The sequence below is a fragment of the Arachis ipaensis genome, chromosome B08, assembly GCF_000816755.2.
Source record: "Arachis ipaensis cultivar K30076 chromosome B08, Araip1.1, whole genome shotgun sequence".
NCBI lineage: Eukaryota > Viridiplantae > Streptophyta > Magnoliopsida > Fabales > Fabaceae > Arachis > Arachis ipaensis.
This window is the reverse complement of record NC_029792.2, coordinates 47,370,115-47,380,957: the sequence shown is the minus strand read 5'-3', so window position 1 is coordinate 47,380,957 and position 10,843 is coordinate 47,370,115. Positions and strand designations below refer to the sequence as shown.

General features: G+C 37.7%; 1 protein-coding gene across 1 annotated transcript in view; it reads left to right on the top strand.

Moving 5' to 3' along the window:
* Positions 1 to 335, top strand: part of LOC110265295 — an 882-nt gene extending 547 nt beyond the window's left edge. The window contains exon 2 of the mRNA XM_021108227.1: positions 327 to 335. Within this exon, the coding sequence (XP_020963886.1) occupies positions 327 to 335 (9 nt within the window). The remainder of the gene's footprint in view (positions 1 to 326) is intronic.

Sequence of the window (10,843 nt, the reverse complement as noted above, 5' to 3'; positions counted from 1 at the left end):
GGTGCTGGGCACCAATGTCTCAAGAAGAAATGTGAACTAAAATGCCTGCAGTGGATATGTGTAGTGCACTGATAAGAAAAAAGAAAATGCCAAAGGCGTGTGCAACACATGACACTAAGCAAACAAGGAGCAAATGAGCTCAAAGAAAAAGAAAAGAAAAACAAAGAAGAGAAAAGTGCCAAGGACATAAGAATAACAAGAGGCCATAGTAGTGTTTGATGAATGCAATGAAAAAGTGATAATCTTACCTGATAAGAATGAAAAAGTGATGCTGCAACTTTCTGCATAAAACCCTTCTGATGAACTTCAAATGCTTGCTAATATAGCCAATGTAATTGCTTTCTGTTTCATACTTTCTTCTCAAATAACTCAGGACTTGCTTAGGGACAAGCAAGTATTAAGTTTGGTGTTGTGATGCCAAGGCATCTTAGGCTAGTTTCACTAGCATTTTTCTGTTAGTTTTAGTTGTTTTATGCATTTTCTTGAGCTTAAAGTAACCAAGAATGGTTAAATGAATAACAAAGCAATGAACCATCCTCAACCAATCCTTGTGGGATTCGACCTCAGTCTATTGTGAGTTTTTACTTGACGATAACCGGTGCACTTGCCGGAAGGAATTTTGCCGATCGTGCAATTTCCTAAATCGTGGCATAACTAGTTTATGCGCATCATTCAACGCCAGAAAGAAGCAACAGCTGGGCGTTGAACGCCCAGGAGAAGCTGCACATGGGCGTTAAACGCCCAAAAAATGCAGCGTTTGGGCGTTTAACGCCAGGATGGTGGGGAGGAGGTAAATTCGTTTTTACTTCACAATTTTTTTTAATTTTTTTTTCAATTCATGATTTCTTGCATAAACATGTTACAAACCGTTAATTCCAAAAAAAAAATTTAATCCTAATTTCTAAAATCCCTTTTTCAAAAATATCAAATGTATCTTAATCCATAAACATAAATCTTTTTCCAATCCAATCCAAATCTTTTTCAAATTTTTCAAAACTCAATTATCCTACTCAATTATCTTTTAAAAATCTTTTTCAAAATAAAAATTCAGATTTATCTTTTCCAAATATCGTTCACAAATTTTTATTTTTAAATTATATCTTTTTCTTATCACATTGATCTTTTATAAATCATATCTTCTATCTTATCTTTTTAAAATTTTCGAAAACCCACCTCCCCTCCCTTTTAAATCCACATTCGGCCTCCCTCCTCTAATCCACCATTCGACACTAGCTCTCCTTCTATCCCTCTCCCTTTTTTTCTTTTGCTTGAGGACAAGCAAACCTTTAAGTTTGGTGTGTTTATCCGTGATCACTAAACCATACCCGCTAAGATCATGGCTCCTAAAGAAAAACAACCCACTCCAAGAGGAAAGAAAGAGAGTATTCCAAAACCATTTTGGAATCAAGGGAAGTTCTTAACTAAAGAATATTCAGACCATTACTACAAAATAATGGGTCTAAGATCAGTGATCCCGGAAGTCAAATTCGATCTGAAAGAAGATGAATATCCAGAGATCTAAGAGCAAATTTGAAACAGGAACTGGGAAATCCTAGCTAATCCTGAAACAAAAGTAAGAAGGAATATGGTTCAGGAGTTCTACGCTAATCTGTGGCAAACAGACAAGCAGAGAATATCTAGAACTGCCCTCTATAACTACTGGACCTTGGTCAGAGGAAAGATTGTTCACATCCACCCTGACAAAATCAGGGAGATCTTTAAGCTACCTCAGCTGAAAGATGACCCAGACTCCTTTAATAGGAGAATGATGAGAACAAACAAGAGCCTGAACAAGATTCTAGAGGATATATGCATCCCTGGAGCCAGGTGGACCACCAGCACCAAGGGCGTCCCAAATCAACTCAAGAGAGAAGATCTCAAACCAGTCGCCAGAGGATGGCTGGACTTCATTGGGCGTTCTATATTGCCCACTAGCTATCGTTCTGAAGTTACCGTTAAAAGAGCAGTGATGATCCATTGCATTATGTTGGGAAAAGAAGTGGAAGTTCATCAACTGATTTCATGTGAACTTTACATAATTGCAAACAAAAACTCCAAAGATTCCAGGTTGGCTTATCCAAGCTTAATTTCTATGCTCTGCAAAGATGCTGGAGTGAGGATGGGAATAACTGAGTATATCTCAGTTGAGCGGCCAATCACCAAAATATCAATGAAAAAACAACAAGCGCAGGATGACCCCATCAAGAGGAGGGTACAGGAATTTCTCCCAGAAATCCCTCAATCTGAATATTGGGAATATCTTGAAGCATCTGTTACCAAGTTGCAAGAAGCTATGGACCAAATAAAGGAAGAACAAAATAATCAAAATAGCATGCTTTGCAAATTGCTCAGGGAACAAGAAGAGCAAGGGCGTGACTTAAAGGAACTGAAGCGTCAGAAGTTATCTCTTGAGGGACCAAACACCCCACAGACTAGAGGAACATCCACTTCCCACAATAAAGGTTGTTGAATTCTAATTTTAGCTTTAACTCTATGATAGTTGTTATTATAGGAGTTTACCTTAGAAGTTATATATAAGTAGTAGTAATTAGTACATCTATTTTGATTTTATTCTCAATTAAGTTATAATTTATTTTTCTCATCATCATTAAACATGAATAAAATAGTAGATTTTTAGAATAAAGAGGCAATTTATATTTTTCAAGTTCTTAATAAGGAAAATTCTAATTAATTATATGTGGTGGCAATACTTTCTGTCTTCTGAATGAATGCTTGAACAGTGCATATTTTTTATCTTGAATTCTATGAATGTTAAATTTGTTGGCTCCTGAAAGAATAAGGAATAAGAGAAATATTATTGCTGATCTGAAAAAAAATTATGAAATTGATTCATTTACAAGGAATCATTGGATAAAGAAAAAGAAAAAGCCAATAGCCCTTAAAACCAAAAGGCAAGGGTAATAAGAAGGATCCAAGGCTTTGAGCATTAATGGATAGGAGGGCCCAAGGAAGTAAATCCAGGCCTAAGTGGCTAAATCAAGCTGTCCCTAACCATGTGCTTGTGGCATGCAGGTCCAAGTGAAAAACTTGAGACTGAGTGGTTAAAGTCGTGATCCAAAGCAAAAGAGTGTGCTTAAGAACTCTGGACACCTCTAATTGGGAACTTTAGCAAAGCTAAGTCACAATCTGAAAAGGTTCACCCAGTTATGTGTCTGTGGCATTTATGTATCCGGTGGTAATACTGGAAAACAAAGTGCTTAGGGCCACGGCCAAGACTCATGAAGTAGCTGTGTTTAAGAATCAACATACTAAACTAGGAGAATCAATAATACTATCTGAAGACCATAGAGGTTCCTTTGCCTGCACTTCTGCAGTGCATGAGTTTTGATGAATACTCATCCTTTGAGAAGGATGAAGACACTAGGGAAGAGCAAGTTGCTCAGTACCTAGGAGCTCTTATGAAACTGAATGCCAAGTTATTTGGTACAAAGTGGTGCACGAAATTATGATCATCAATGGCGCCAAAAACATGGTATGCACAATTGTAATCTCAACTCTTTATCACAACTCCACACAACTAACCAGCAAGTGCACTGGGTCGTCCAAGTAATAAACCTTACGTGAGTAAGGGTCGATCCCACGGAGATTGTCGGCTTGAAGCAAGCTATGGTTATTTTGTAAATCTCAGTCAGGCAGATTCAAATGGTTATGGAGAATTGATAATTAAAATATGAATAAAATATAAAATAAGATAGAGATACTTATGTAATTCATTGGTGAGAATTTCAGATAAGCGTATGAAGATGCTTTGTTCCTCCTGAACTTCTGCTTTTATATTGTCTTCATCTAATCATTCATACTCCTTTCCATGGCAAGCTCATGTTGGGTTTCACCGTTGTCAATGGCTACCTCCCGTCCTCTCAGTGAAAATGGTCCAAATGCGCTGTCACCGCACGGCTAATCAGCTGTTGGTTCTCGATCATGCTGGAATAGGATCCATTGATTCTTTTGCGTCTGTCATTACGCCCAGCACTCGCGAGTTTGAAGCTCGTAACAGTCATCCCTTCCCAGATCCTACTCAGAATACCACAGACAAGGTTTAGACTTTTCGGATCTCAAGAATGCTGCCAATTGATTCTAGCCTATACCACGAAGACTCTGATCTCACGGAATGGAAGGCTCAGTTGTCAAGCGAGGCAACCATGCGTCATGAACCAGGAGGCTAAGAGATACGCACTCAAGCTATTGCAAGTAGAACGGAAGTGGTTGTCAGGCACGCGTTCATAGAAAAATAGTAGTAATTGCATTAATTCATGAAGAACAGCAGAGCTCCACATCTTAATCTATCGGGTGTAGAAACTCCACCGTTGAAAATACAAAAGTAATAATGGTGTTCATTAGCTTCTGCCCCAGAGGGGGAACCAGAATGACCAAGACCTAGACCTAAGGACTAAACGTCCAGAGATATCCAAATACAATAGTAAAAGGTCCTATTTATAGAGAACTAGTAGCCTAGGGTTTACAGAAATGAGTAAATGACGTAAAAATCCACTTCCGGGCCCACTTGATGTGTGCTTGAGCTGAGCATTGAAGCTTTCACATGTAGAGACTTTTCTTGGAGTTTGATGAGCGGATAATTTATACGCTTTTTGGCATTGTTTTTAGTATATTTTTAGTAGAATCTAGTTACTTTTAGGGATGTTTTTAATAGATTTTATGTTAAATTCACATTTCTGAACTTTACTATGAGTTTGTGTGTTTTTCTGTGATTTCAGTTATTTTCTGGCTGAAATTGAGGGACTTGAGCAGAAATCAGATTTAGAGGTTGAAGAAGGACTGCTGATGCTGTTGGATTCTGACCTCCCTACACTCAAAGTGGATTTTCTGGAGCTACAGAACTCGAAATGGTGCGCTTCAAATTGCGTTGGAAAGTAGACATCCAGGGATTTCCAACAATATATAATAGTCTATACTTTGGCCAAGAATAGACGACGTAAACTGGCGTTCAACGCCAGCTTTCTGCCCAAATCTGGCGTCCAGCGCCAGAAAAGGAGCCAAAACCAGAGTTGAACGCCCAAACTGGCACAAAAGCTGGCGTTCAACTCCAAGAAGGACCTCTACACGTGCAACACTTAAGCTCAGCCCAAGCACACACCAAGTGGGCCCCGGAAGTGGATTTATGCATCAATTACTTACTTCTGTAAACCCTAGTAGCTAGTTTATTATAAATAGGACCTTTTACTATTGTATTAGGTATCTTTGATCAGTTGTATGCTATCCTAGATCACGTTTGAGGGCTGGCCTCTCGGCCATGCCTGGACTTTCACTTATGTATTTTTAACGGTAGAGTTTCTACACTACATAGATTAAGGTGTGGAGCTCTACTGTTCTTCAAAGATTAATGCAAAGTACTATTGTTTTCTATTCAATTCATCTTGTTTTGCTCCTAAGATATTCATTCGTACTTCAATCTGAATGCGATGAACGTGACAATCATCATCATTCCCTATGAACGCGTGCCTGACAACCACTTCCGTTCTACCTTAGACTGAATGAGTATCTCTTGGATCTCTTAATCGGAATCTTCGTGGCGTAAGCTAGAATGATAGCGGCATTCAAGAGAATCCGGAAGGTCTAAACCTTGTCTGTGGTATTCCGAGTAGGATTCAATGAATGAATGACTGTGACGAGCTCCAAACTCGCGATTGCAGGGCGTTTGTGACAGACGCAAAAGGATAGTAAATCCTATTCCAGCATGATCGAGAACCGACAGATGAATAGCCGTGCCGTGACAGGGTGCGTTGATCATTTTCACTGAGAGGATAAGATGAAGCCATTGACAAGGGTGATGCCTCCAGACGATTAGCTGTGCCGTGACAGGGCATTGGATCATTTTCCCGAGAGATGACCGAAAGTAGCCGTTGACAATGGTGATGTATCACATAAAGCCAGCCATGGAAAGGAGTAAGACTGACTGGATGAAGATAGCAGGAAAGCAGAGGTTCAGAGGAACGAAAAGTATCTCCATTCGCTTATCTGAAATTCCTACCAATGATTTACATAAGTACCTCTATCCCTATTCTATTATTTATTTTCGAAAACCCATTACTGTTTGATATCCGCCTGACTGAGATTTACAAGGTGACCATAGCTTCCTTCATACCGACAATCTCCGTGGGATTCGACCCTTACTCACGTAAGGTATTACTTGGACGACCCAGTGCACTTGTTGGTTAGTTATGCGAAGTTGTGAAGATATGTTTAGACCATGGTTCTGTGCATCCGTTTTTGGTGCCATTGCCGGGAAATCAATTTCGAACAACAATTCACAACCTGAGTAGCAATTTCGCATACCAAGTTTTTGGCGCCGTTGCCGGGGATTGTTCGAGTATGGACAACTGAAGGTTCATCTTGTTGCTCAGATCAGGTAATTTTCTTTTTGTTTTGTTTTCAAAAATTTTTCAAAAATCTTTCAAAATTTTCTCCTTTGTTTTCGAAAAAAAAAAGTTTTAATAAAAATAATGTTTTCAAAAATATATTTTCTTTCAGAATTTTTAAGAATGAATTCTAGTGTTTCATGAAGCATGTTGAAGCCTGGCTGGCTGTAAAGCCATGTCTAATACGACTGTAGGGCATGTCAGGCGTGTCATGTCTGAGTTACATACTAAAGCTTGGCTGGCTATTAAGCCATGCCTGACCCTTTGATTGGAGCTTTAGACTAAAAAGCATAAGATTCCTGGAATTCATATTAAAAATTTTGGAATCCTTATTTTTCTTTTTTCAAAATGATTTTCGAAAAATTAAAAGAAAATACAAAAAAAAATCATAAAATCATAAAAATAAAAAATATTTTGTGTTTCTTGTTTGAGTCTTGAGTCATGTTATAAGTTTGGTGTCAATTGCATGTGCATCTTGCATTTTTCGAAAAAAAATCATGCATTCATAGTGTTCTTCATGATCTTCAAGTTGTTCTTGGTAAGTCTTCTTGTTTGATCTTTGCATTTGCATGTTTTGTGTCTTTTCTTGTTTTTCATATGCATTCTTGAATTCTTAGTGTCTAAGCATTAAAGAATTCTAAGTTTGGTGTCTTGCATATTTTCTTTGCATTAAAAAATTTTTCAAAATTGTGTTCTTGATGTTCATCATGATCTTCATAGTGTTCTTGGTGTTCATCTTGACATTCATAGCATTCTTGCATGCATTCATTGTTTTGATCCATAACTTTCATGCATTGCATCATTTTTCTTGTTTTTCTCTCTCATCATAAAAATTCAAAAAATAAAAAAAAAAAAAATCTTTCCCTCTTTTCTCTCATAATTTCGAAAATTAGATTTGACTTTTTCAAAAATTTTTAAAATCTAGTTATTTTTATGAGTCAAATCAAATTTTCAATTTAAAAATTTTATCTTTTTCAAAATCTTTTTCAAAAATCAAATCTTTTTCATTTTTCTTAGTTATTTTCGAAAATTCTAAAAATATTTTTCAAAAATCTTTTTCTTATTTTTATACCAAATTTTCGAAAATAACAATAGCAATTAATGTTTTGATTCAAAAATTTCAAGTTTGTTACTTGTTGTTAAGAAAGATTCAAACTTTAAGTTCTAGAATCATATCTTGTGATTTCTTGTGAATCAAGTCATTAATTGTGATTTTAAAAATTCAAATCTTTTTCAAAAACTAATTTCTATCATATCTTTTCAAAAATATCTTCTTATCTTATCTTTTTTTCAAAAATTTGATTTCAAAATATCTTCTCTAACTTCCCAACTCCTTATTTTTTCAAAATTAATTTTTGTTTCAACTAACTAACTAACTTTTTGTTTGTTTCTTACCTTTTTCAAAACCACCTAACTAACTCTCTCTCTCTCTCTATTTTCGAAAATATCTTCCCCCTTTTTCAAAAATTTCTTTTTAATTAACTAATTATTTTATTTTTATTTTGAATTTTCGAAAAAACTACCAACCTTTTTCAAAAACTATTTTCAAAAATCACTAACTCTTTTTCAAAAATTATTTTCGAAATTTCCCTTCTCTTATCTTATTCTATTTATTTATTCATCTACTAACATCTCCACCTCACCCACCAAAAATCCGAACCCTCTCTCTCTCTTTCTGAGTTCAGATTTTTCTCTTCTTCTTTTCTTCTACTAACAATAAGGAACCTCTTTACTGTGACATAGAGGATTCCTCTTCTTTTCTTTTTCTCTTCTCTTTCTTATGAGCAGGGACAGAGAAAAATGCATTCTTGTTGAAGCTGATCCAGAACCTGAAATGACTCTGAAGAGGAAACTAAGAGAAGCTAAATTACAACAATCCAGAGATAACTTGATTGAAAATTTCGAACAAGTAAAGGAGATGGCAGCCGAACCCAACAACAATGCAAGGAGAATGCTTGGTGACTTTACTGCACCTAATTCCAATTTACATGGAAGAAGCATCTCCATTCCTGCCATTGGAGCAGACAACTTTGAGCTGAAACCTCAATTAGTTTCTCTAATGCAGCAGAACTGCAAGTTTCATGGACTTCCATCTGAAGATCCTTTTCAGTTCTTAACTGAATTCTTACAGATATGTGATACTGTTAAGACTAATGGAGTAGATTCTGAAGTCTACAGGCTCATGCTTTTCCCGTTTGCTGTAAGAGACAAAGCTAGAATATGGTTGGACTATCAACCTAAAGACAGCCTGAACTCTTGGGATAAGCTGGTCACGGCTTTCTTAGCCAAGTTCTTTCCTCCTCAAAAGCTGAGCAAGCTTAGAGTGGATGTTCAAATCTTCAAATAGAAAGAAGGTGAATCCCTCTATGAAGCCTGTGAGAGATACAAAGGACAGACCAAAAAGTGTCCTACTGACATGCTTTCAGAATGAACCATCCTGGATATATTCTATGATGGTTTATCTGAGCTATCAAAGATGTCATTGGATACCTCTGCAGGTGGATCCATTCACCAAAAGAAAACGCCTGCAGAAGCTCAAGAACTCATTGATATGCTTGCTAATAACCAATTCATGTACACTTCTGAGAGGAATCCTGTGAGTAATGGGACGCCTATGAAGAAGGGAGTTCTTGAAGTTGATACTCTGAATGCCATATTGGCTCAGAACAAAATATTGACTCAGCAAGTCAATATGATTTCTCAGAGTCTGAATGGAATGCAAGCTGCATCCAACAGTACTCAAGAGGCATCTTCTGAAGAAGAAGCTTATGATCCTGAGAACCCTGCAATAGCAGAGGTGAATTACTTAGGTGAACCTTATGGAAACACCTATAACTCATCATGGAGAAATCATCCAAATTTCTCATGGAAGGATCAAAAGCCTCAACAAGGCTTTAATAATGGTGGAAGAAACAGGTTTAACAATAATAAACCTTTTCCATCATCCACTCAGCAACAGACAGAGAATTCTGAGCAGAATTCATCTAGCTTAGCAAACTTAGTCTCTGATCTATCTAAGGCCACTGTGAGTTTCATGAATGAAACAAGGTCTTCCATTAGAAATTTGGAAGCACAAGTGGGCCAGCTGAGTAAAAGGATAACTGAAATCCCTCCGAGTACTCTCCCAAGCAATACAGAAGAGAATCCAAAAGGAGAGTGCAAGACCATTGACATAAGCAAAATGGCCGAACCCAATGAGGGAGAGAAGGACGTGAATCCCAAGGAGGAAGACCTCCTGGGATGTCCAGTGATCAATAAGGAGTTTCCCTCTGAGGAACCAAAGGAATCTGAGGCTCATCTAGAGACCATAGAGATTCCATTGAACCTCCTTATGCCCTTCATGAGATCTGATGAGTATTCCGACTCCCTTGTGTTTAAAACTCAAGGATCTCCCTCTACAACCATGGAGAGGAAGCATGAAAAGCTTCTCTCAAAGCAGAGTCAACCTAAGCCCCCACAGTCAAACTCTAAGTTTGGTGTTGGGAGGCCACAACCAAACCCTAAGTTTGGTGTTGAACTCCCATATCCAAACTCTAAGTTTGGTGTTGGAGAGTCTCAACAATGCTCTGAACATCTGTGAGGCTCCATGAGAGCCCACTGTCAAGCTATTGACATTAAAGAAGCGCTTGTTGGGAGGCAACCCAATGTTTATTTATCTAATTTTGTTTTTGTTTTTCATGTTTTATTAGGTTCATGATCATGTGGAGTCACAAAATAAATATAAAAATTAAAAACGGAATCAAAAACAGTAGAAGAAAAATCACACCCTGGAGGAGCATCTGCCTGGCGTTCAACGCCAGAACAGAGCATGGTTCTGGCGCTGAACGCCCAAAATGGGCAGCATTCTGGCGTTCAACGCCAGAAATGGCAACAAATGGGCGTTGAACGCCCAAAATGGGCACCAACCTGGCGCCGAACGCCCAGAGTTGTGTGCAAGGGCATTTTGCATGCCTAAATTGGTGCAGGGATGTAAATGCCTTGACACCTCAAGATCTGTGGACCCCAAAGGATCATCTCAGGATCTGTGGACCCACAGGATCATCTCAGGATCTGTGAATCTCACAGGATCCCCACCCACCTCACCCTCTATCTCTCCATTCATGACCATCCCTTCTGTTTTCCATCCACCACTCACATCCATACACACATCCCTCCATCTTCTCCATATCTTCTTCTTCTTCTATTCATTCTTCTTTTTCTCGAGGGCGAGCAACATTCTAAGTTTGGTATGGAATCTGAAAAATCATAAAAATGATTCTTGAAGCAAGAAAAAGCAGCAAAGAACAAAGCTTGTAGAAAAAAAAAAAGAAAAATAGGCGAAAAAAAAATATAGAAAGAAAAAGAAAAAGCAAGCAGAAAAAGCCAAAGCTCTTAAAACCAAGAGGGAAGAGCAAAAAGCCAATAACCCTTAAAACCAAAAGGCAAGGGAAATAAACCAAGGCTTT